At 44.3% G+C, this 27,312-nt stretch overlaps 1 protein-coding gene across 4 annotated transcripts in view; it reads left to right on the plus strand.

Annotated features, from left to right (window-relative positions):
- NFIC (nuclear factor I C) overlaps nt 1-26,156 on the plus strand; it is a 322,708-nt gene extending 296,552 nt beyond the window's left edge. For all 4 annotated transcript variants that reach the window (XM_078669818.1, XM_078669820.1, XM_078669817.1 and 1 more), the window contains one exon: nt 10,269-26,156. In XM_078669818.1, coding sequence (XP_078525944.1) covers nt 10,269-10,286 — 18 coding nt within the window. In that variant the 3' untranslated portion in view covers nt 10,287-26,156. The remainder of the gene's footprint in view (nt 1-10,268) is intronic.
- Nucleotides 26,157-27,312: the final 1,156 nt, after the last annotated feature.

Genomic DNA, 27,312 nt, shown 5'->3' on the forward strand with positions numbered 1-27,312 from the left:
AAGACCAGGCAGCCTCGGCATTCATGAGATAAAGAGACAGGAAGTGTAGGGGGTGGTAGAAAGAGGCATGAGGTGGAATCAAGACCAGGCAGCCTCGGTATTCATGAGATAAAGAGACAGGAAGTGTAGGTTGATGGAAGAAAGAGGCATGAGGTGGAATCAAGACCAGGCAGCCTCGGTATTCATGAGATAAAGAGACAGGAAGTGTAGGGGGTGGAAGAAAGAGGCATGAGGTGGAATCAAGACCAGGCAGCCTCGGTATTCATGAGATAGAGACAGGAAGTGTAGGGTGATGGAAGAAAGAGGCATGAGGTGGAATCAAGACCAGGCAGCCTCGGTATTCATGAGATAAAGAGACAGGAAGTGTAGGTTGATGGAAGAAAGAGGCATGAGGTGGAATCAAGACCAGGCAGCCTCGGTATTCATGAGATAAAGAGACAGGAAGTGTAGGGGGTGGAAGAAAGAGGCATGAGGTGGAATCAAGACCAGGCAGCCTCGGTATTCATGAGATAAAGAGACAGGCAGTGTAGGGTGGAAGAAAGAGGAGTGAGGTGGAATCAAGACCAGGCAGCCTCGGTATTCATGAGATAAAGAGACAGGAAGTGTAGGGGGTGGAAGAAAGAGGCATGAGGTGGAATCAAGACCAGGCAGCCTCGGTATTCATGAGCTAAAGAGACAGGAAGTGTAGGGGGTGGAAGAAAGAGGCATGAGGTGGAATCAAGACCAGGCAGCCTCGGTATTCATGAGATAAAGAGACAGGAAGTGTAGGGTGGAAGAAAGAGGCGTGAGGTGGAATCAAGACCAGGCAGCGTCGGTATTCATGAGATAAAGAGACAGGAAGTGTAGGGAGGAGGAAGAAAGAGGCATGAGGTGGAATCAAGACCAGCAGCTCTGTATTCATGAGGTAAAGAGACAGGAAGTGTAGGGCGGTGGAAGAAAGAGGCATGAGGTGGAATCAAGACCAGGCAGCCTCGGCATTCATGAGATAAAGAGACAGGAAGTGTAGGGGGTGGTAGAAAGAGGCATGAGGTGGAATCAAGACCAGGCAGCCTCGGTATTCATGAGATAAAGAGACAGGAAGTGTAGGTTGATGGAAGAAAGAGGCATGAGGTGGAATCAAGACCAGGCAGCCTCGGTATTCATGAGATAAAGAGACAGGAAGTGTAGGGGGTGGAAGAAAGAGGCATGAGGTGGAATCAAGACCAGGCAGCCTCGGTATTCATGAGATAGAGACAGGAAGTGTAGGGTGATGGAAGAAAGAGGCATGAGGTGGAATCAAGACCAGGCAGCCTCGGTATTCATGAGATAAAGAGACAGGAAGTGTAGGTTGATGGAAGAAAGAGGCATGAGGTGGAATCAAGACCAGGCAGCCTCGGTATTCATGAGATAAAGAGACAGGAAGTGTAGGGGGTGGAAGAAAGAGGCATGAGGTGGAATCAAGACCAGGCAGCCTCGGTATTCATGAGATAAAGAGACAGGCAGTGTAGGGTGGAAGAAAGAGGAGTGAGGTGGAATCAAGACCAGGCAGCCTCGGTATTCATGAGATAAAGAGACAGGAAGTGTAGGGGGTGGAAGAAAGAGGCATGAGGTGGAATCAAGACCAGGCAGCCTCGGTATTCATGAGCTAAAGAGACAGGAAGTGTAGGGGGTGGAAGAAAGAGGCATGAGGTGGAATCAAGACCAGGCAGCCTCGGTATTCATGAGATAAAGAGACAGGAAGTGTAGGGTGGAAGAAAGAGGCGTGAGGTGGAATCAAGACCAGGCAGCGTCGGTATTCATGAGATAAAGAGACAGGAAGTGTAGGGGGTGGAAGAAAGAGACATGAGGTGGAATCAAGACCAGGCAGCCTCGGTATTCATGAGATAAAGAGACAGGAAGTGTAGGGGGTGGAAGAAAGAGGCATGAGGTGGAATCAAGACCAGGCAGCCTCGGTATTCATGAGCTAAAGAGACAGGAAGTGTAGGGGGTGGAAGAAAGAGGCATGAGGTGGAATCAAGACCAGGCAGCCTCGGTACTCATGAGATAAAGAGACAGGAAGTGTAGGCGGTGGAAGAAAGAGGCATGAGATGGAATCAAGGCCAGGCAGCCTCGGTGGTCATGAGATAAAGAGACAGGAAGTGTAGGGGGTGGAAGAAAGAGGCACGAGGTGGAATCAAGACCAGGCAGCCTCGGTATTCAAGAGATAAAGAGACAGGAAGTGTAGGGGGTGGAAGAAAGAGGCTTGAGGTGGAATCAAGACCAGGCAGCCTCGGTATTCATGAGATAAAGAGACAGAAAGTGTAGGGTGGAGGAAGAAAGAAGCATGAGGTGGAATCAAGACCAGGCAGCCTCGGTATTCATGAGATAAAGAGACAGGAAGTGTAGGGGGTGGAAGAAAGAGGCAAGAGGTGGAATCAAGACCAGGCAGCCTCGGTATTCATTAGATAAAGAGACAGGAAGTGTAGGGGGTGGAAGAAAGAGGCATGAGGTGGAATCAAGACCAGGCAGCCTCGGTGTTCATGAGATAAAGAGACAGGAAGTGTAGGGTGGAGGAAGAAAGAGGCGTGAGATGGAATCAAGAACAGGCATGGGCGTCCGCAGGGGGGGCAAAGAAGGGCGCTTGCCCCCCCCTGGAGTGCCCCTCCTTGCCGCCTTGCCAGGGCCGGCTCTAGGGCGGTGTGACTGGTGCCATCGCTGGGTGCTGGCTTCCTGTGGGCTCCGTGTTTACATTTTAATTATGATTTTAAAAGCACCTGCTGCGCGTTCCTTTCCTCCTGCAATTATGGGGCCTCACAAAAATGTAAAGATAACTCCTGTGATTAATGTTCTTCCTTGCCAGAGATCAGAGTTTTGTGTAGTTGAGGTTTTTGACTTATGTGCAGGTAGTACAGAGGGTTAATATGCCTGCTGCAAAGAAGGTGTACCAAGTAGATTAAAGAGTGCATTTAATGTAAATAGATCAGCAGGTTACTGCTTTTAAAAGAGGTATCCTTTTCTTACTTGCAATTTATAACTTAAGGTCCTAATATAGAATAGTGAGGTATTAACTTTCATCATAGAAGTGCATACAGTCTGCTAAGTATAGAACATTGATTAATGTTGCAAAAAGGGTTAATTTGGGTAAAAATTGATTCTTATTATTAAAGAAAACTCCTAACTATGCTTTTTCTTTTTCGACTCTGAGTTTGTGCTTCTCCACACCAAGCACTCCTAAAATATACTGCCTACCAGTATGGATGACATGTGACTCCTACACTTTTAGGGGCATATCATCAACGGGCAGCGATAATTATCGTTGGCCGTGTGTAGCGTGCATAAAATTAACGCCGCATGTCGCATTATTCTATCGCCTGGTGAGCGCACTATCAGCAAGGCGCATCGCCCAGGCGATAGAAATCCAGGCAAAAGCGGCAGAAAGATTTGAAATCGCCGGAATCCCAGCGATAGAAAACCGCCTTAGGGAAAACCTAATCTATAATGGGAGACGTGGACTCAGCATAACAATCCATATCCCATTATAGATATGGCTTAGTAAGTAAAATAGCAGGCGTTACAAACCTGCGAAAAACCCGGTTAGCGCTGATTATAATATCGCTATATGTGTTAGCGATACACTTGAAAATGGAGAGAATCAGGGTTAGTGATGATGTGCCATGTTGTTTCATGGGAAACGCCTCCTTTGCATCTCTTTAGCGATGCAAGGCGATGCAATGTTGAAACCAGCGCTAATCCCATTGAACACTCATTCGCGTGCTCTTGTAAATAAAGCAATATTTTTATCGTCGCATTTCGTCCAAAAAACGGACGCAAATGCGGCGATAAAAATATCGCTAGGCCTTGATAATATGCCCCTTTGTCCTTTGGCTTATGTAAAATTTCCTATACACTGATTTTACACAAGAATGATTGATTGTCTGTGTAATGTGTATGTGATGCAAAGTGCTCTGACATACTAAATGCTATAACAAATTCAATGCATCTGAGAGAGAGCGGTTATGGAGACTTGGTCACTGTTAAAGGGTGCTAGTGAGAGAATCTGTGGTGGAGGTGGTCATTGGGGGCGCCAACTAACATTGTTGCACTGGGTGCCACCAGCGCTAAATCCGGCCCTGCCCCCTGCGGACGCCCATGCCACTATGCATTACACATGGTGCTCCAGCCACGGTTCCTCTCCAGCTCGCACTCTCTGTTCTATTCTGAAGCACCTGTGCATTTCAGGGCTCAGTAGGACAAGCCGCGGGCTTCATTTGCCTGCACCGTCCCTTTGGCACTCTCTTCTAGGTGAACTCCTGTGCATCTCATCGCATGTCACATCTAGACAACACCTGGAGACTCTGCTCTTTTCTAGATCCTTCTGAGTACCTTCTGCCACCCTTACCCCCATCTTATAATTTAGTCAGAAGCGCAGGAGACCTCGGACTTTATAGCGCGCTTTGACACAATAACAAGATTGAGGCAAAGTCTTTTCAAATAATTATTGGATTATAGTGATTGACTGCCTAGAACAGTTGCTGTTAAGTAAATTACTAAGCAGAAAGAATAGTCACATTTGAATAAAAGAGTAGCGTCTGCCTTTTGCTCTGGTGTTGTTTTTGTCCTCAGGCTGTTCCCCGCCCCGTCTCACCTCTCTGAGAGCCAGTGCCCCCTTTGACCCTCTACCTGCCGCCCACCCCCTCCCCCACCTCTTCTCCTGGTTCACACCTTGGTGCTTTCACACTTAACGTCACCTCCAGCTCGCATTTTCTGAGAGGGCTCCCTATCACCAACATGAGGAGGAGGAAGAGAGAGGGAGGACAGAGGAAGACTTAGTGGGGTCGGGGAGACGGATACTGTGGGGGTGAGAGTGAACGAAGAGGGGGGAGAGAAAGAGAGAGAGAAGCCGTGGGGAAAGAGAGACCGAGAAGTAGGGAGGAAGGAAGATGAGAGAGCAAGTGGAGGGAGAGTGGGGGGGTCTGGGTGAGGAAGAGCAGCTTCAGAGAAATGAGACCTGTGTTCTAACTCCGCCAGTGAAGACAGCAGGTCCAAAGGAGCAAGAACCAGGCCAGACAGATAGCATGTCCAGGCAGTGGGCACGGAGGCAGGCTTGGTGGGTCCGGAAGAGGGACAGGGCCGGCAGAACAGCTCCAGAGAAGGGTGAGCAGAACCGGACCAGGGCGAGCCGATCCGGACCAGCAGATCCTCCCTGAGCAGTGAGACGGCGCAATACACAATCAGAATGTAGTGTTCAGCTTTTGTGATGCCAGGGGGTAACTTGAGGGTTCAGGGTGGGTGTGGGTTTTAAGGTGCCAAGGAGTAATTTTAAGGTTCACGGTGGGTTAGGGATTGGGGTGCCAGGAGGATAATTTTAGGGTTCAGGGTGGGTATGGGTTTTGGGATGCCAGGGGGGTAATTTTAGGGTTCAGGTGGGTATGAGTTTTTGGGTGCCAGGGGGACAATTTTAGGGGTCAGTGTGGGTGTGGGTTATGGGTGCCAGGGGGGTAAATTTAGGGTTTGGGGCAGGTATGAGTTTTGGGGGGGCAGGGGTAATTTTAAGGTTCATGGTGGGTATGGGTTTTGGAGTGTTAGGAGATAATTTTAGGGTTCAGGGTGGGTATGGGTTTTGGGGTGCCAGGGGCATAATTTTAGGATTCAGGGAGGGTATGAGTTTTGGGGGGTGGGGTAATTTTAGTGTTCAGGGTGGGTATGGGGTTTGGAGTTCTAGGGGGTAATTTTAGGGACCAGGGCAGGTATAGATTTTTGGGTGCCACAAAAGAAAGAGATGGCTGTGGCACAACAACCCTATGGTGTATGAGATCATATGCGGCCTGCTTCCTGCCCCCATGACTCCTCCTGCGCCCCAGTGTTTCTTGTGCCCCACCTGGCACACATCATGTCGGAGGATGGTGATGATGTTAACATTTCCCCCCCTGGAAAAATTTCTGCGGTCGCCCATGAGAACAGGCAGCCTCGGTATTCATGAGATAAAGAGACAGGAAGTGTAGAGTGATGGAAGAAAGAGGCGAGAGGTGGAATCAAGACCAGGCAGCCTCGGTATTCATGAGATAAAGAGACAGGAAGTGCAGGGGAGGAAGAAAGAGGCATGCGGTGGAATCAAGACCAGACAGCTTCGGTATTCATGAGATAAAGAGACAGGAAGTGTAGGGTGGTGGAAGAAAGAGGCATGAGGTGGAATCAAGACCAGGCAGCCTCGGTATTCATGAGATAAAGAGACAGGAAGTGTAGGGTGGTGAAAGAAAGAGGCATGAGGTGGAATCAAGACCAGGCAGCCTCGGTATTCATGAGATAAAGAGACAGGAAGTGCAGGGGAGGAAGAAAGAGGCATGAGGCAGAATCAAGACTACGCAGCCTTGGGATTCTATAACCCTGGGATTTGGCAACACAGGCCTCCTAAGAAAAAACTCTGGGTCCTGCACCCACTTTTCATAAATGAAGCATTGACCGTACGGGATAGTCTTTCAGTTCAGGGCTCTGCAATATGTCACTTACAAATGGGTCCAGCCGAGCAGAACCCTTGTAAAGTCTACGTTTCTAGTTCCCCCACCCCAAGTTTTTCCCAGTTCTGCTCCGTCTCTTCCAACTCCTGCCATGGTGGTTTGGAACCTTGCTGTGAAGTTCAACAATAAATCGTCCTTCAACTCCCAGGTGGACAGTGTGGTGGGGAGCTGTTTTGAACTCCTCAGATCTTTGAGAAAGTTTCTGTTTTTGCTCCATCCCACCTAGTGGCAGAAGATGGTAGTGCACGCTCTCAAAATCTTGCTCCTGGAGTATGCCAGTGCTTTATACGAGGGTCTTCCATTGTACCCACTTCAAAGACTCCAATTGGTACATAATGCCGCAGACTGGCTTCTGCTAAATATTCCGAAAAAACAAAATCCATGCACATCTTATGGAATTGCATTGGCTGCCAATCAGGGAAAGAGTGACGTTTAAGCGATTGGTGTTGCCCCACCATGCCCTTTATCTATCAGGTCCTGCTTATCTGGCCAAAAGACTAATTCATCACTATACAGCTGGAACTCTGCACTCATCGGATGTATTACTAGCAATGATACTAAAACTAAGAGGAAGACTTGAAGAGGCACCTCTTTCTCTGCACCAGCCGCTTCCGGATGTATGACGTTACAACGCATACTTTTACAACGACTACCATTACAATGAATTTTTTACAACGCAAAAACTTTTACAACGCATACCATTACAACGCAAGATTTTACAACGCAAGTACCTTTACAACGCATACCATTACAACGTAAATATTGGTAAGTATATAATATTTTTTTTAATTTAAATTATTTTAAATTATTAAAATATAATTAAATTTTATGTAATTTTATTTAATTAATTTAATTTAAATATAATTTTAATTTATTTTTACAAATTAACCCTGTACCCCAAAAACCCAAAACTGACCCTGAACCCTAAAAATATTTTTTTTAATTTAAATTAATTTAAATTATTAAAATATAAATAATTTTTATTTAATTACATTTAATTAATTTAATTTAAATATAATTTTATTTTATTTTTACAAATTAACCCTGTACCCCAAAAACTGAAAACTGACCCTGAACCCTAAAAATACCCCTTTACCCAAAAACTGAAAACTGACCCTGAACCCTAAAAATACCCCTTTACCCAAAAACTGAAAACTGACCCTGAACCCTAAAAATACCCCTTTACCCAAAAACTGAAAACTGACCCTGAACCCTAAAAATACCCCTTTACCCAAAAACTGAAAACTGACCCTGAACCCTAAAAATACCCCTTTACCCAAAAACTGAAAACTTACCCTGAACTCTAAAAATACCCCTTTACCCAAAAACCCAAACATATAATATTTAAAAAATAATTATATACTTACCAATACTTACGTTGTAATGGTATGCGTTGTAAAAGTACTTGCGTTGTAAAATCCTGCGTTGTAATGGTATGCGTTGTAAAAGTTTTTGCGTTGTAAAAGTTTCGTTGTAATGGTAGTTCGTTGTAAAAGTTACGTTGTAAATGTTGTTTCCCGCCGCTTCCGGATTGAAGGGGCTTTCTCTTTACCTGCGTGGTACTAAGATGAAGGTTCCTTTGAACAGAGCCTTAACTTGGCTGTTTGATAGTTCCCTTCTAATGTAGTTGTTGGGTCAGTGGTCGACAAGATTTTAGCGCCAGGACACTCTGTAGAGTAGCCGTATGCTTTATACATTTGATTTGATTTGATGTTTTCACACTTTGCCTTAAAGAGTTAACCCCTTTGCCGCAGGGTTAATTGCCCCGCGGTGCATGGGGGTGGGAGGGGGGAGCACGCGCGGCGCAGTGGTGCTTGTGACGAGCTCAGCTCGTCATGCAGCACAGTGGAGCTGTGCTCATGACGAGCTCAGCTCGTCACGACTCTGCCCACTCAATGGAACGCCCCGCACAGGAGGGGAATTATCCCCGCGTGGGCGTTCCGCGGCGGTTATGACGAGCTCAGCTCGTCATGAGTACAGCCATGTCCTACCTGTTTCAGGCCAAAAAAAAAGTGTGCACTATTTGGAATATAGTCCAAGTTCACCTGCAAGGTGACCATCATAAAAACAATAGTGCAGTTAGATTTCCATATACTAAAGAGGACCATTTATACATTGTGGTCCTGCAAGTAACCTTAGTGAAGCGGCACTGGGGCTCATCTTCTTCATCCTGTGTGGTCTTAAGGATTTTGGTCCTGGAGAGGGAGTTTGCAAGGGCAGCCATTTTGGGGTAGAGCTCGCAGTAATGGACTGGAAGGGGAAGAAATATGGAGTTTTAGGCAGATGGACAAACGTACAAGAGACCGGACATGACATTTGTTGGCTGGGATGATGGAGAAAAAGGCTGGTGAATAGACCTTAAGACTGAAAGGTGGATAAATAGGTGTACAGATGAAAGGTGAAGGAACAGACTGTTGGGTACACAGACAGGTAGACATATAATGAACATGAAATTGGTAAATGGATAGTTTCCTAGAAAAATAAACTGTAGGGGAAATAGATATAGAAAGGGGCAGATGAATAGATATATATGGAGAGATAAACGTAGGCAAACAGATAAATGTCAAGATAAAAGATGGACTAAGACAAAGAGGCCCATATGTGCATTTGGATGGATAGAGTAAGGTCCTCTGATCCTGGTGGGCGGCCCACCGTCTAATTAAGAGATCACCGCCACCCCTGCGGTGATGTCTGTGCCTTCGCAGGGGCCGACAGTGAGTCCTGCGAAGGCACTCAAAGTTTGCTGCACGGCTACTGTTTTTAAGGTGGCAGCACACCAAACTTTTTTGTTTTTCATCAATGAACTCAGAAAATGGGAGTTTTTTTCGACAAAAAAAATATTAGTACCCACACCCTGGAAGTTTTCTCCCACAATATATGGGTCATGATTGTTTGTTTCCGTTCATTACAGAAAAAAAGGACATAAAACCATAAGCGCTAAATAGGCTCATACACAGAAAACCGACGCTCCGCCCAACGCATGACGGAGAGGGTGGACAACGTATTTGGCAAGCTGTATTCCATTGCATTTGCGACCGAGTACCCTGTCCGCAAACGTCTACACGAGGCATAGCGTATTGGCGAATATGTGAGGGAGTTGGAGAAATAAAATACTTCATTAAAGATTCATTCTTGTTCATGATTAGGGCTCCCGGTTTTATGGTATTTATGTTTTTTGATATTTCTGTCTGTATTTATCATATTTATTCTTTGCTAATTTCATCTGTATTTATCCATATTTATTTTGGGTTTTGTGAAAATCTGAATCTGAAACGAGTATATGTCTACATTTATTTAACCGATAAATATACACTCATGCCTGAACGCCTGACAGGTTTCAGTGATATAAAAACACTCAGATGATAATATATGCATTTCTAAGAAAACATGCACATTTTAGCATCAAGGTTGTGCATATCTACTGCTGTTTAAGGCTCTTTACCAAAATTCATTTTTTTTTTTAACCCAAGTACCTTTCAATCAACACAGCTATTGGCCTGGCAGTTGTGATTGACAGCATTTAAAATCACTCAAAAACAACCCAATTTCCATTTTTAACCTCCTTTAAAAATAAATACAGACAGGAAAATAAATGTTTTTCTGTCTACATTTATCTGTAAAAATCAGTAAAAAAGCAAAACAGGAGCCTTAATCATGACTGGCGGGTGAATGGGTGAGGATTGGGTTAGTGGGAACAGTTGCTGCTCCTTAAGGGACTTCTAAAATAGATTTCTTCTCTTCCTGTAATTATTGTTTCTAACACCACCATGTCCCTTGTGTCTCTATTTCCTACAGCCCTGGTACCTGGGTTAGCTCGGAGAATTACCCTGCTCCTGTCTTCTGGGCAGCCTGAGAGAGAGAAAAGCTAAACTGAACACCGAATAACATGACGACGAGCAGGCAGCAAGCACCAGCCGAAGGCAGGATGGCGGCAACAAGTGATGAACTGAAAGGGCACCGCTATGGGACAAACGCAAAACCACAATGCAACCAACCTGCGAGGAAGACGTGGAGGGGGAGATGAGCGGAGTAACGGAGGAGAATCCGTGGTGGAATCGACAGGAATCTTTTTTTTTTACAATAGACATTTGAAAGCAAAATCATTTGCAGCTCTGCATGATTCGCCAGGGGTGATCACCCTCTGCCCCGCGTCCAATCTCCTTCAAGGTATTGACGACTCCACTCCGGCTTTGGTGCATCTTGGCGGTCCCATCAGGCTTTCCGTACTGGCTGAAGCTCCCTGAGACCCATGGGCCGCTTCACCCATCCTCCATTCCTGGATCCCTGATTATTTCATAGGGTGAACAGGTCTCCCAACCTCCCAATCTCCCCAGCATCTTTGTCTCCTGATGGACTGCAAATCGAATTCTCTTTGTCGCATTCGGCTTCTTGCTATTAGGACGGTCCGGTGAGGATCCGCTTGGAGTTATAGGCTTGGTTTCTGGTCGTTCTGTCTGCGGAGTGCACTTTAACCTCCTCAACGCGCTTGTAGCTCCTACAGCGGATGCAAAAGACGAGGGGTGCACTTCACGTTCTTGAGGGGATCTGAAACTTACTATGTTGTGTGCAAGGGAAAGTAGGGTTTTTGGGGGTGCATATTCTTCAATGGTGGCTATTACCATGCAGGGATTTGGGAGAGAGGTTAGAAAACTCCTTTTACTTCATGATCGCCCCATTGAAATTTGGTACCTGTGTACAGGACAAGATCAATGAAAAATGTATCCGGGAGGGCATAACTTCAAGTGTCTTCTGTGCCATGCAAACCCCTTGGTCTGTACAGTGAAAGATGATTCAAGAGATGGGAAGATGTGTAAAGGTGAAGTTCTGCGTCTGAGCCGCGAGGGCAAACAAACAAAGGCAAAGTGTGTTGCTCCAGGTGTTGCGAGATAGGTGTCTATTCTTCATCCAACAAGACAAAAAATACATACGAGAAGGTTTAAATTGGGCTGATTGTAAACAACTGCAGAAGTTAAACTGTCCTTAGAGGACCGGGGCTTGCTTTAGGTCAAGGGCTGTCCTCGTCGAGAGGAGAAACATTTGGCCCAAAAAAAAGTGCTGCATCTGGAGAAAATTGAGTCACTGCTGCATATGATGAGTTAAACTTTGCCTGCAGTGCAAGCAAACAATTTGAACAACTTAACATTGAGTATTATTAGACTTAACCAATGTCTATAGGTAACATTTTACATTTTCACAAAAATGATTTCATGCCTTAGAGGCAATACTGCCACACTCTTGTAACATGGTCCCCCCCCAAATTTGTTGAAGAACAAGTCAACGTGTCACCACCAGTCGTTGAGGTGGAATTCAATTTTTTCTCCAGGGAATTAGAGGCTAAGGGTTATACATCTCTGCTGGAAGCTTTGGTCTTCTAGGGTCATGTTGAAAATTGGCACATCACTCTTTTAAATGGCTACTGAAAGGGCCACCTGGGTGAAATTGGCACTTTCTACTTCTGCAAACAGCTTTCAAGCGGGCACTGGCTATGAAAAATGTTTGGCGTGCTCTCTTTTCTGCCCACAGCAATCACAATTTCAGCCTTCTCTTTATGCAAAGGTTTTTTTTAAATGAGAAAATCCTTTTTAATGAACAACAGAGGCCCAGTAACAGTTTTATATGAAAATTCCTCTCATTTATATCTGTAATTTGCAGAATTGAAAAAAAACACCATTTAATATCTTGTTGGATTTTGAAGAAAAAACATCTACTCGTCTTGCCCTTGAAGTTGCCTCTCGAAGCTGCCACTTTGCAATGTAGGGTGGAACATGGGATTGGCATTGCCGCTCATTAACGAAAACTGGGAGCATTGTGGTGGGATGGTGGGCGGATCTCCGCGGTGTGTCATATATATAAAATCACTTGACAGTGGAAACAGTCTTGTCATCTGGCAAGCTGTGGACACCCGTTAACAATAATGGGAGTTGGAGGTAGAAAGAAAATGCCTCCACCCAGGGCTCCACCTCACTTGGGCGGAGCCTTCTGTGATTGGATCCGATTGGATGCAGAACCCCACCTTTACGCACTGCAGAGGATGTAACTTTTCCCATAAGGATAATATTTAAATTTTTTTGTTGAGTTCTGGTATCTATTAGCCAACACCCATACGACTGGTAAAAAAGGGGAGGGGGTTGCGAAAAAATATAGCAAGACAATGCTCGAAGTATATGTGTTTCTCGACACATTTGCGTACATTCTGAACAGCTACTACAAACTGGAAATAACTGAGAAGTGGTGGAAATTCAACGCGATAGAGAGTTTCGAAGATCCTGCCCCCCATATTTCTGGTTGACACAACATCTGAGTATGGAAAGCAAGATCCCTTTTATATCAGTTCTCTAAATCCTGTATATTCCATGCCTTAAAATTGAAGACCTGGATCTAGAATGTTGTGGTCTATAAGCTGAGCGAGCGCAAGGAGCACCGGCATGGCTGTGCATTTCGGCCAACACTTGCCTCCTTGGGTTCGTGCCTTGGTCTGGATGAGGGAGGGAGAAATAGCTGTTCAAGGGTAGGAGAGATGTGCCTGCCTGCTCTCCCCCCTCTTTGAGTGCCTGGTGAGGAGCAAGGGTGTCCTTGAGTTGTGTTGCACATTCTTGAGATGGACATGCACTTTTGTGGGTAAAGGGGGAGGGGGGACAAGGGAGAGCACTAATGTTTTTGTTTTGTTTTGTTTTTTTTTTAAAGAAAATTTGTTCATGTTTGCGGGATGCTAAGTCAATCAGTGCTGTTTGGCTGGCTGCAAACCCAGGCCAATCACAAAGTTAATGAAAACAAGCATAGGCTAATTACAGTGTAGGCACATGGGCAATTGTGGCAGACCTCATGGCGTGAGGATAAGCTTCTGTCATGGTAGATGCCCTAACTCCAGACTACTGGGGACATATGAATGTGGTCCCTGATCATGCAGGGGTACAGTTCCAGATCATTTGGGACAGGTGGGTGAAGTTATGGAGTTTTTCTACCCTCTCACGGCATTGAGGGTAATGTAGTTCTCGGACGCTCGATGCACGAACCGAACTCTGAACTGGCCATACCTACCACGACTTACCCAGAATTATATAGTCTTCCTGTGGGTTTCAGCAAAAGGAGTACCCGCTGTGCTTGACTGTGCTCAGCACACCTACTGTGCCGGAACCTGTGCTTACAGAGGTGCAGAACTGGAATGACACAGACACTGTGATGAGAAAGCCTGGAAGAACTACAGAACGAGGTGGAGCTAGAGCTATCTGAGAATTTTTCGTCCCTGGAAAGGCAGAGGTGCACTAGAGTTCATTGCTAGAGCTGTCGTAGGTCCCTGGACAGGGAATTCTGGAAATGGGAGGTGAGCACTGAAGACGATGGTGGGCTTTCACCAGCAGTGCTGTCTAGAATCCTAGTACTTGCTATGTATTTGTGTCAATCGGTGGACACAAACCAAGCTATACCTGGACACTGGAGGACATGGAAAGGCTGGTTTAAATAAGCTAAGACTCAAAGGGTGTTACACACATTGGAGTAAGGTTTTTAGTGAAAACACACTCAGTGAAAATCAACTTCCTAACTAGTGCCTCTTTTTTACTAAGTGTTTCAGAGTATCTTTGTGGTCTGAGACTATGGTTTCATTTTTCGCTACCACAGCGGTGGATATATAGCCATACAACCGACCTGCTCCTCACTTATTTTTAAGGCAGGACCAATGCAGTCTCGATCAGTCCTGGTCAAGTGTTTGCCCAAATGGGAGAAATCTCAAGATAGCATACCCCCTTCAGACGCAAACCGTATTCACATGTTGGAAACTTGGACGGCAATCCACGCTTACAAGGATGGAATCCAGATCGCTTCAAAGTACAGCTGTGTTATCTGAGAGCACTGGAAGATGGTGACGTCCAGGCATCCATGTGCTTGTATGACGCAACACATGGGTCATACAGAGATACTGGCCAATTGCACCGCGATACTGCATTGGATAGCCAATACGATACGGTCTAGTGCTAGGGCAAGCACTGCTTTCCCTAGTAGTAGTCTGGGTCATGGTCAATGTCAATAAGATTAGATCACCCTTTAACTTCTTCCAGGTCAATTGTGTTGTCATCAAACGGAGACACAATGGATTCAATTTCAGGAATCCTCGTTGTCAGTCATTGGGTTTTAATAGGATATATTCTGCTCTTGTCCCACAATACCACACTACAGAAATCCGCGCCTCTGTGGGACTCAATATCTACTAACAGCATAAAGGGCTTTATGGAAGAATCTTCCCCAGATGTTGAGTGCCAGGAACAGAAAACACGACACATGTGAATATGATGCGCTAACTGAAATAAGGGAGTAAAAAAGACCAGCACCTGAAATGGTCTAGCTTTGTCTCTTTCCGCGCCTCTTCCTCCCTCTATCGTCCAATCAATTTCAACTCAAACCCATGCAGGGTGACCTGGGAGTTTCATTAATTAGTACTCTGTTGACTTATGCCTCAGGTGGTGGCTGTAGTTGTGTTAAATATACTGTACCACTGTTTGCTGTTGAAGCCTATCACTGACAATTGAAGGGTCAGGATTGGCTGTACTATGGAGAACCTTATCTCAGTGCCGGAGGTGTTTTCTCCTACATACTCGTGTCTCAGCTGGATAAAAGTCCAGCTCGCCTTGCTCCACTTTTCTTAACGTCTTCTCGAACCCTCTTCCCCCTCCAAAATTAAAACACTAAACAGCACTTAACCCTTTCGTTGCACCCGTCGGCCAACGGCCGTCGCAAGCACTACCTCCGTAGTGCTGCACACGTCCATTGGCCGATGCAGCCCCGCCCACTTAATCAAACCGCCTCACCGCGGCGGAATTTGCGCCGCGGTTAAGCAGTTAAAACTTCGACTTACTCTTACATCTCGCACCAGTAGCACTCTTTCATCATGACCCTCGCATTGCCATGAGTGCCTACAAATCTAGCCAGAGTGGCACACCCATAAGACCACATAGCTCCCTGCAGCTTTCACTGACGATAGCTTGGCCACGCCACATGAATGGGGCAACATGTACTTGTGTCACCATAGCACTTACAGAGTTCATCTGTCAAATGAGGCAATCACCCACAGCATTGACTATCTCAAAGAGTAAGCTGCTGTGGAGCAACACTGTAAGTGTCGCAGATGAACATCCCTTCTTTCGTCGCCAGTTTTTTCTTTTACGCTTGCTCAGTTTCTACGTGACCATCCACGACTGTGTGTGTGTGTCAAGCGTTTGTCATTTATCTCATGCATCCCCGCAATCGGACATGCATGGCACGGCAAGAGAAGGCTCAAAGCCAAGTCAGAGTGATTTTCCAGCATCTTTGGCCAAGAAATGATAACTGATGTGCCCTGGAAAACACTCATCCTACTCTTCCTCCACAATCTTTAGAAGTCGGTGCATCAAAACTCTTGTGGTACCCATCCCGGGGCGCTAACAGACATGGCAAAAGACGGTCAGAATTGCATGGTGCTTTATTAGAGAGCTGGTGTTTTCCTGAGCTCCAGAAATCATCTGACTCATGCATGGCAAACAGTGAAAATCCCACCCCCTTTCCAGGTTTTAACCCCCAGTCCTTATCATTAAACAGAAAAAATCTAAAAAAAAAAATAACAAAAAGAAAACTAGAAAAAAGATTCCAAATTTGCACGAATTTTGATACCACATCATGTGCCTTGCCTTCTGACGATAAATATTAACCACTGCACAGATATAGCTGCATGTTCTGACTCTGGCAAAAAGAGGACATTTTGCCATTTGTACAGCCACACAGTGTGAAAGTTGCTGAAATTGCTTAATTTGAATTTTTCAGAGCTATTTCTGCCATATTTTAGCATGGCATCAATGCGGCTCTAGCTGCCCGTGGTGATGCATTGAGCACGTGCTTGATTCTTCCGTAAGCTCCACATTTTAAATCAGGCATTTACTCAAGCATCGCTAGCGGCCATTTTTCGAAAACTTGGTTTGTGTGTTCCCGGTAGGGATTAGGAAATATGCCTGCATGCACTTATGCCTTAATATCCCATGCCCAGAATTCAGAGGGGACAAGTGCAGGCGATGCAGAATTCATTTCAGAATCATCAGAGGATACTTTCCTCGCTTAGCTTGTTTTAGAGTTTCCGTCTCAACTCTATCAAGCACAGCATTATGTGGCTTTAAAAAGCCTTCCCATAATGATCCCCTTATTAACTTTGACAATAAAACCCTCTAGATTGACATGTCCATATATTTCAAATTGGGAATTGATCCTCCTTGATGGAAAGATGGGTATGTTCTGTCTCATTGTCCCCAAAAGAGCAATTTATGAAAACTAGAGTCGATCAAGGAGTTTGCTTTGCGACTTCATCGTGTGACTTTCTGCGTCAGTTGCATGGTGGCCACTTTTCACCGTTCAACCATCTCAACCTAGATAGTGGTCCATCCAAAAGAGAATTTTGTTTGCCACTGGAGTCTGATCTCAGCAGTCCAAAAGACCTGCCTTTTTTATTGCTCTTCTATCTAGCATCGCGTTTGTCTTCCAGAGAGCTGCAGGTATAATACGGATTAATATGCAAAACTAGTTGTGTCCGTTCCGCTGACTGATCATATCAGAAACAAATCATTGTGCGACACATCAGAATGCTTCCACCGTGTTCACACAAGCAGCGAGCGCCTTCTCTTTTTCTTAGAGGATGGCACGGATGAGATTGTTTTCACCATTTCAAGGTTGTGCAATGCAGAGGTTGCATGTTCAGAAGGGGAATACAGGGGTAGACCCTTTTGGTGGAATATCTTAGGCAAGGTAGGACGTTGGATTACGACAAGAGTTTGATGGTGTTTGACCCCAGACTTACTGAAACTCAGAGACAAGAACCTTGAAGAGCTTGGCCCTAAGGGTTGAAACCAACTTTGGATTTATTGGAAATTTGCATGAGTTGAAGTGAGTATATCAGGCCACCCCCCACGTGAGGTTCATGTGGACGCTTCATGAGGTCCATGGGCCACGTAATTAATTTGCGTTCTGCCAGCTTCACAAATCCACCGTTCTAGATATGTGAACATTCAGTCAAAGCAGTAACACACCCTAAACATCTAACTCTAAGTCCAGATATTGAGGCTTTCTCTTTCCTTAATCTTTTCTGCTTGCTGAGGCCTCTTCACTGGCCTCTTGGCACAAACCAAATGTTTCAGCTCAGTAAGTCTTGGGCAATTTCAGCAAACTCCACCAACTTTCCCATTGGAATTGTACTTGCTGCATGAGATAGACATCCTAAAAGAAGGAAAAAGAGGGTATTCTCAATACTTTGCCCATTAGTATGGGCTAAAATTGTGGTCTGTTTTGGGTGGACATATTTCCCACTTTCAGAGACCGCTCCGCATCAAAAGATATTCAACTTTCCATTGTCACGGAAAGTATTCACAAGGTAGAATTACAATTTTCTGCTGGAATTTGACAGAATTCATACTTTGACAACAAGAAGAGTGCTACTCAGACAGATCAGCTGGTTCAGTGAAAATTGTTCTTAAATGATTTTTGGGTGAATCTATCAGCCCTTGATTTAAACATTGACACACAAAATCATCAGAAAAGTAAAGCCCGGTCACGAGCAAAGAAGTTGTGGGAGGATGGGTACGAAAAGAGAACCTTTGAGAAAGCATATAGTACGAAATCAGTGTATAGGGAGTTTGGTTGTGTTTCCAACTCACTTCTTTTACCCTCTTCCTTCACCTGGATGAGCATAAGGATGGTGAAAAGAGAAGGGTGTAATGGAGCTCCATTGATGCGATGCACAATATCTCCTGTCATCAGCAGCGACATAGGCGAGGAGATGCTCTGGTGTGTATCCTGCTTCTGATTAAATCCTATCTTGTTCCTATGGGATCCATCTGATGATTCAAATCTGAACCTATTATTGTACAGTTTTCATACGTGTGGTCATATGTCCCTAATGGTGCACAGATTACCCAATTAGTGCATCCCTTGCTAGAGAAGCAGCTGGTTGTCCTGTCAGTTGTGCAAAGCTTTCATGGATTGTACTCATATTTTTTGTAACTCATTTTTGCATCTTTGTATACTTAAAAAGTATAGGCAACCAACGAAAGAGAATGACGTCTTAGAGTGTCACTCCATTGACTATGCGAGCACTTGTATCCTTGTCCTAGACGAGGCGAGGAAGGTCTCCTTCTACTGCGAGGAGTCACTCCTCAGGGCACCTAACTGTATGTCCACCACTTAAAGGAAAGTAAGCGTGTACCTCTTTCTAGGTCGCCGCAGCCTTTCCTTCCGTAATGGTGGCACGCGCCTACCTACATCGAAGTAATGTGACATACAGGGAAGCTCGAGCGCCCCTCATGAAATGAAGGCAATTGGGTGTCAGCGTTTTTTATTTTTTAATATAATGTGTGAGAAGTTTTGTAGGAATGCTGAGAAGGCGTTAAACGCATTCATTGTTCCTAACTGATTGTTTGTTTTTTTCTTCAATTTTCTTGTTAATGATCCACTTTTCTATGATGCTAGGCAAGATGGGGAGGCGGTGACAAGGATATGCATGAAAAGGCATTTGAATTCCAAGGTCTGCGTTCCTATGGCTCCCCTTTCCTCCATTCCCCATGAGAACTTTTTTTATGCAATGTACAGTTTTTTTTCTGCCAGAGCAATGCAATGCTGGTAGTTAGATAATTTTATCAAAAATAACAAAATTAGAAAATGTGTTTAAAAATATTTAAAATAATGTGTTGAGAATGATGTGTTGGTGCAGAAAGCTCACAGTGGCTCAATGAAAGCCCCCAACGCCCATTTTGGTACCCTGCATGTGAGAGACACTCATCCTGAGAGGATCGTTTGCTCCTCAGATCACCCCTAAACCTGAATGCGTTGTTACGGCAACACCAGTATTTAAAACATGTTTAGGAAAACCAGGGCCTGATGCTGGTACCCGAGACCTTCATGGTAGACATCGTAAACGGAACGCGTGGGAAATAATCGGATTGGCCCATACTCTGGTAGTCTTCAGGGATTCATGTTTGGAAAGGAAGTGCTTTTTGAAAACAAGGATTTCCAGGCATGCATTCCCACAAGGAAAGGCACAGAAATACAACTACAGTGTAGATCTGTCTGACAATGGTGTATTGAGGCCAGTGATGACGCCAGAATCTCCCATCCTCACTGTTCGGTGTTTCTTAGATGCATGCTCCCATGTGGTGGGATTCCAAGTGGAAGCTGCCTGCCATCGCCCAGGTCAGGGGCCTCTGGTGAGAGGACCGTATCAGATCAAAAGGCCTTCTGAACTTTTAAAAGTCCCTTAGGTTTTATTTGCAATGGACAAGCAGTGTGTCACACTCAGTATATTCTTGCAGCAGCCCAACTATGCTTACTGTATGAGCAAACGACTCAAGATACTATTGTAAAGTCCCGTCTGCTCATCAGAATGTGTGACCATGCTTAGAGTCAGAACCTGTGGACAACAAGGGCGTCCATGGTGTTACTGGCTTCTGCATTACGCTCAATACTCTCCAAAAAGTACTTTCACGTCCCTGGTTTTGTTAGCGTTTTCTTGCTGAATTACTATCCGGGTCACATCTTAATCACATCTCCCCAACTCCCTGTCCTCGGAAACAATTTTTTTGTATTCACTAAATAAGCCAACCAACATGTGCTGCTCTCTGTCTTGAGATATGGGGCATAGTCCCACTTCTGACACCATTTTCTTCAAATCCAGTATTCTGGAGCTCTGCAGCACAATAGCACTTAGCTTCCAGTCCTCCGGCACTGAGGGCTCTGGTGGTATTCCTTGAACTAAGCACTCTCCGAGGAAACCAGCGTCCTTCGTCAGTGAAGCTTGCAATACCAGTGCATTGAAAGGACTCAAATTGTTCGAAAGGGCCCCGTACGAAACTCGTGTTATGGGGATACATTAAACTGTAGAGTGAGACGAGTAATGAGGTATGTTAAAGGTAAATGTTGAAGATCGCGAAAAAACTTTTTATTCCCATGAAGGCGCCTTGATTTGGCTCTTCAGGAAGCAGCCGAAAGAGAATGCGTTCCAATAATGTTGATCGCGTCTGATCTATGGCTACCATTGGAAGGGTGGGACCAGCACCTCAGGCCCTGTAAACATTTGCACTGTCCCATAACCAACTTCTTCTTCGCAGTTTGTAACAATGTCTCCAGCACGGTACCTCAGAGCACACTGTGATGATGTCATTGCTATGCTACACCGTGAAATGGTAGGGATGCCTGTAATATGGTTAAACCTCCATAGTATAGAAGGTTGAGTCTTTGGAAAAAGTTTGGTATGTCATACTTTCACTGTGCTTGTTGACTCCACCAACCAGAAGGAAATATGCAAATTCTGTGTCGTTCAAGGCACCCATCATTTCAATCCACCTTCCTAATGTTTGTGTTATGTCGTTTCCTGCTTTCGGGATTCCTCTCAATATGATACACTGGGGTTTGTTTTGTGTTCTGAATTTAGAATCATCTTACATTCAAGGGATACTTGGAAGGTCATGGCAAGAGGTAGAATATATGTTTTCTAGTGCGAGTTAGCACTCAACTCAATATATGTCAAATTAATTTATTGGCGTGCATCAATTGTCGATCATATCTCTATGCCATATGGGCGAGACGAAGCGTTCAACCCAGTAAATTTTGTAAATGTAACCGAAGGTTGTAATGTATGCAACCAGTAGCTTGTTAATGTTTAACACAATGCGGCATACACAGTGTATGGACCAGTAGCCAGTGTGATACCACATTCTTCTCATGGTTGAGTGAGGGAAAGGGATGCATGAATCAATCCTGTCTACAGCACTTACGAAGAATGACTTTTCCATCACCCAACTCACCAATGAATGTGATATTGCATTACTACTGTTTAGTGGTGTGTGTGTGTGTGTGTATATATATATATATATATATATATATATATATATATATATATATTGAAAGAGCGAACCAAATAGAACCTAATGTTTGGTAGCCTTTTACACTTTTGTCCCTCTTGAACAGTTGCCCCAGATGTTGTGTCTCTCTGAATTTCATTGTAATAATTAGAGAAAAAAATTATATATATATATATATATATATATATATATATATATATATATATATATATATATATACATATATATATACATACGCACACACACATATATAGTTATTTTTGAGACAAAGAGTGAGAACATCGCAGCAGTGTTTATGGATGGGTGATATCCAGTCAATGTTATGCAAGCAGGAGTCAGAACCCAACAGAAAGTCACGCCCTCCACATGTGTTCATTGACAATCAGTTCCTTGGTACGCCCCCTTGTTTAGCCACGTAAGACATGGGATGTCATGAAGAAATGCACATCTGAGATGGATGCCAGGGCAACTCTTCCTGGCTATTGGCTTTTCAGCTGGTAAACATCCTCTTCCTCTTGACTCAAGACCCCTCCTCAACATATAAGCAGTACAATGTCAACCGTGCCCTCCCACTTTCGGAATTTTCATCCCATCTTGGAGTCGTGCCTCCTGAAAACTGATCCCGCCACCATGCCTGCAAGGCTGCGTGGTGCTTGCTGAAGAATTCATGCACTACAGTGTCTCCAAGCTACTCGGCAGCGTCTAGGCATTCTCTTGAAATGTACAAGCATATGTATAGATGTATTTATACATACAGATGTATATAAGTGTATATATGTACACATAGTATATATGTACCTGGTGCTATAAAGGGCCTATCTCATGGCAGTGTGCTCCACTGGAGAAAGGGGGCTTTGCTGAGGGTCACGCCTTCATGTCTGAAAACTCCGGGTCAGTCCAGGAGCTGTTCCCCACGAAATAAATATTACCTGTCTGGGGGGGAGTGGGGAACAGTTTTTTTTGCATGCCAACTTCCTTAAGGCTAGACAATCCATTGGCATGGCTAAGACGTACAGCCATTCCAACATCACCCAACACGGCATTGATTAAAGAGCTGACCCCTATATTCTGGGTCGATATGAATGGCAATTGTTATTTTCAATTTTATTTGCCTGCTACATCAGTCTAGGGGCATATAGATCCCCACTCCACCACCAACTTTAAATTAAAGGCTTGTCGCCATCTTAAAAGACTTCCCCATGGAGTTCTGATCACTCTCAACTGAGACATCTGGGTGGCCAACCGATTTAACTCCCGACATTGCATCCCGCCCACCTCACCAGTATAACATAAGAAATAAGACATTATGTGTGAGAGGGGGAAGTCAGAAGGGAAGCTGATTGGCCGTATCCCCTTCTAGTTGCATTCCCTATTAACCGCTTTTCATCAAACCAACCAGCTTCCATTTGAGTCCGTTCCACCCGTAGCATGCACCAGCTAAAGGTTGTTTTTTTATTAATTCATTGCAATTGTGCTGAAAAGAAAAGAAAAAAAGCCAGCAGGCGTCTTCATAATTGAATACCAAAAATATATATAGATAAACCTTGACAAGGAGTGCCTCTAACCGCTTGCTGCTGGCTTTTCTGTTTTCCGCCCTGTCTATCAGTTTGTTGACGGGTCTGATCAGTTCAGACACTCCATGCTTCCGCTTGCCACACCGGCTTTGCTTTGTCAACTAAGTGCATTCATACTGCCTGTGCATGGGGGTTTTGTTTTTCCTGCCACTGTCACAGTCACTGGGGACCTCCTCTTCCTTTGCCCTGTTGTCAAGACGGAGAGCTGGCAATACGTTGCCAACAGTATTAGCGTTGCCTACACAATCCCGCCCTTAAAATCTGGTGACAGCACTTTTCATCGGATATCGCTTTCGGAATCACCAGTGGTCAGTATCTAGAGGGCCATTAATGTTTTACATAGTATGAATTTCCTTATATTTACATGATATTGGGCAAGCAAAGACCCTTGATCTGCAGAAAAATGTTGGTCTATTGAGGAACATGAGTCCCTAGGCGAACATTAATCTGTGGATGGATGTTGGTGAATCGCAGAACATTGACCGTTAGAAGAATGTTCGTTCCTCAGTTCAGTGTGCATAAAATAATGTTGGTCCACAAAGAATGTCTGTCTGACACATCAATTAAATTTGGCACACGTTTGAGCCTAGTTTCTTAGAAAGTATCAGTTTAATGACTAACATTGGGGTATAGATGTGTGTCGGTTGAACCCGGTTAGCAGCTACATGCTGGCTGACAAATTAACCTAGTTATATAGATGAATATTGCTCCATAGCTAAACCTAGCTTAACAATTGAATGTTGATTCATAGATGAACCTTAGTACGTATATCAATCTAGTTTCATAGGCACGCCTTCGTCTTTGCGTGCCTGGTGGACCATAGATAAACTTCGGTCCACACTGAATGCTGCTCTCGATGACTACTGCTGCATAGATAAATGCTAGTTTAGAGGTTAACATTGGTCCAAATTGAAGATAATCGGGATGCTCTTACTGTTTAACACTAAGTTTCATGGACTTCAATGGTAGCCCAGAATGCTAGAACCGGTGGGATAGCCATCACAGTTGTGACGAAGTAACCCGTCCGCCGAGATCTAAATTAGGCCCTTAGTTAGCAGTCGCCATGTAGCATCACGCAGCTCTCTCAGCTCATGAGACTCAGCAGTGTGACCTGATGGGTCAGAGATGAGGTGCGAGATCAGTGAAGAGAGCCCAGGAGTTGTGTTTCTTCTCCATGCACTGAGCGTGCCTACCTACCTTTCTTCCTTGTTTGGGCTTACTGGCCCAAGCTTCATTGAGGGAGACAATGCAACAAACCCTGAATCCTTCCAGGTTAAGGAAATGTTTCGGGAGCTGTCGTTCAGCATCCCGGCTGCAAATGTTTCACCCTAAGGGTGTCTAATGATCTACATTGTTTGAAACAAACCTTTGGGTATTTTTTTAGCCACAATGAGGTAGACAGAATCAAATTAATATTGTATTTTAATAGAAAATAGCACTACAAAAAAATCTTAAGATGTGTGATTAGGCTGCTGAACACCCTCTGATTTCGGTACTGTTGGCAACCTTAAATAATCCTTCCCCATTAATCCCTCATATCCTCCAAAAAGAGGTTTCCCTACTAATAGGGGCTGCTGTGTAAAACACAGTGGGTCACCTTTAATCATGTTTGCCATTGACAATCTTACCAATGGTCGCCGTCACCGCGTATCGGAGGAGTGCTTCCAAGATTCCCTATTTCGGCAGCAATTACTGCTTCATAGATTAGGTTCCAGATGTACCGCTGGTTCTCGGAAGATGACCAAATGACTTATTTGGTCTTACCAATGTTTTAGGTCATTACGCCACTACAAGATCGGTGTCGTTCCATAACTGAACAACCAAGACAAACGAAGTCAATTATTAGAGGCACTTTCTGATGTTCATTTTCAGAAACGAATAACCCTTTGTACTGTGTCGGCCTGACCGTAACCCCGGGCATACTTATCTTGATTAGGTTTAAAGACATTTATTAGGAAAAAAGGCTGTTGTTTAAAGAAAGTGTGCTGTTGTCGAGACCTGTCACACTATTACAACTAAAAGGGCCAGTAGGAGTTGTTTTAAACCCTTTCAGCAATATCCATTCTAAGAGCCCTTATAGAAAATAAGCCGAGACGCGGATATGGCAATGGGTGCCGAGATAGCACCTGGTGGTTCAGCCGACTCCGTATCGTGGCTGTTAATCCAGCATCAGATACAAAGCACCCTGGATCTGCCACCACAACTGACCATCCTCTATCCTCCCCAGTGGGAGAGGAGTTGGGGCTTCAGGAAATGCAGGGGTGAAGACCCAGGTGTACACTACAGAACAGTCTGCCCTTTCTGGGCCAACCCCTGTATTCAGTGTTGCCCCTTACTCCTTTTTCTTGGCCCGCTTCAATACTAGACCACCAGGATGCCCCTTTCCCTGTCGGCTATCTCCCCGACAAGCAGTAGCAGACAACATGGCATGGACAGAGAGCCCCTATCACCCATCATCTACCAACCAGGTATCACCTTTTCCTTTGGAGACCACCACTGCTTGCATTTTTTTAATTTTAATTGCGAATCTCTGTGTTGCTGTAGACTTGGAGGAGGCTGGGTGGGGGGTGGGGTGGAAGCGGGCGGGAGAAGGACGCTATTTCTCCGAGATTACGTGGGAGCAGAGAGAACACATTTTACATTTGTATTTTGTTTTCCTGAGGATTTCATTTTTTTTATTTCCCATTATATTTTACAGATATTACAATAATTATACTCTTATTCCGTTTCTTGCTTGCTTGCTGCACACATACCCATAAACGCACCAGGGCGCCGGAAATCATGCCCCAAACATTGCAATTTCTTATTGTTTATATCAGCCGGAAATCACGCCACATTTTTCTTCTTTTCCTGCACCCTAAAACGGTGCCCCCCAAGTCCCTAAGTCTTCCTTTAAAACATTGCAATATTCATTATTCAAGTGGGGAGGTTTTGGGGGTTGTTTGAGACATGTGACTGCACTGCACGTGTTTTATAGGCGTAGCCAGGCTGGTCTCCCCCCTATTGCTTCCTCACAGCTAGCCCCTCTACCGGGGACTTGGTCCGTCCTAAGTGGCTATGGGTTTGGTGCCCCCTGGTGCGTTTTTCACCATATTTGATTATTACCATGTATTCTGACATTACAATACTCCTCTACCTACATACAATTTATCTGCAAGTGAATATGGGTTTTTTCCCTATGCAAAAAAAATAAAAGAAAAAAACATGAAAAAAATGTATAAAAAATAAACAAGCTATGCTACAACTCATAGGAGTGTCAGTGTCCTTCTGTTTGAGTAAAGCATGTTGGGTAAGCAAAAAATCTGATTATGTCAATATCCTGTAAACTGGTTCATTTTCTTCTCTTTGCTACAAAGACAATCTTCATGTGGTGACCTAAAGTAGCTTATTGTTGTCATAATTTCTCTTCTTTGACCTCTTTTAAAAATCTATTTCACTTAACACCGTAAAGACTTTGAGGATGTATATTCTTTGAAACTGTACCTGGTTAAGTGTCCAAATATTCAATATGACATTAAATTAACATACGAGTAGAAAGCCCTGTTGTGCTGACCATAAGCTATAGGTTACAATGATTTTGCCCAGAATCACAGGATGTTAAGCCTACGTGAAGACTTGAACATGGCTCCCCAGCTCCAAAGTCAACAGCTCTGGCCATTACGCCACATCCTCTCTCCACTTGTAGAGTTTCATGGCTAGTAGTTAATCTTGTTATAGCCAGCGCCAATAGGAGCAATAGGCTGGTGCAATCGGCCTCCTGATGAGAGCGCCAGCACTTATTCTTTTCACAAATTAACCTCTGCTTTAGACCGCCTCGACTTATCGAACACTGAAATCTTATAAAATGTAGTTCTACAGGTCTCCTTCTGCAAAGTACACAAACACACGCCTGTTCTGGATGGTGCATAGACTCCAGTTTAGAAGCTGGATAAATACTGGTCCTATGTTGAAGAGCACATTCCCAGCTAAAGGGTGGATTCATGTATTTGAAACCATTAAGTGAACCCATGACTTAATATATAGAGACAAAAGTATGCAAAGGAGGCTATATATAAAAATGTGCACGGTATATTGGATAACCATATACATAGTAAATTGTCACAAGCCTTAGAAAAGAACTATAACATATTTACTAAATAAGAATCCAATTACACACGTTTTATATCTAATACCCCAAATACATAAGAATTTCATAAATCCCATACTAGACAAATAGGTCCTAGCATGGGAGTCACTATTACAACCCCTTTCAAATTATTTTTAATAATTTCTAGTGAAACAGGCCTCAAACAATATGCACCTTAGATATTTCTTTAGAAAACCTGAGGATTGAATATTCAAAGAGAATAAATATTTTTTTTACCCTTGACATAAAAACCCTTCTACAATTCCACACAATGAAGG

Source organism: Lissotriton helveticus, chromosome 12 (assembly GCF_964261635.1).
Source record: "Lissotriton helveticus chromosome 12, aLisHel1.1, whole genome shotgun sequence".
Taxonomy (NCBI): domain Eukaryota; kingdom Metazoa; phylum Chordata; class Amphibia; order Caudata; family Salamandridae; genus Lissotriton; species Lissotriton helveticus.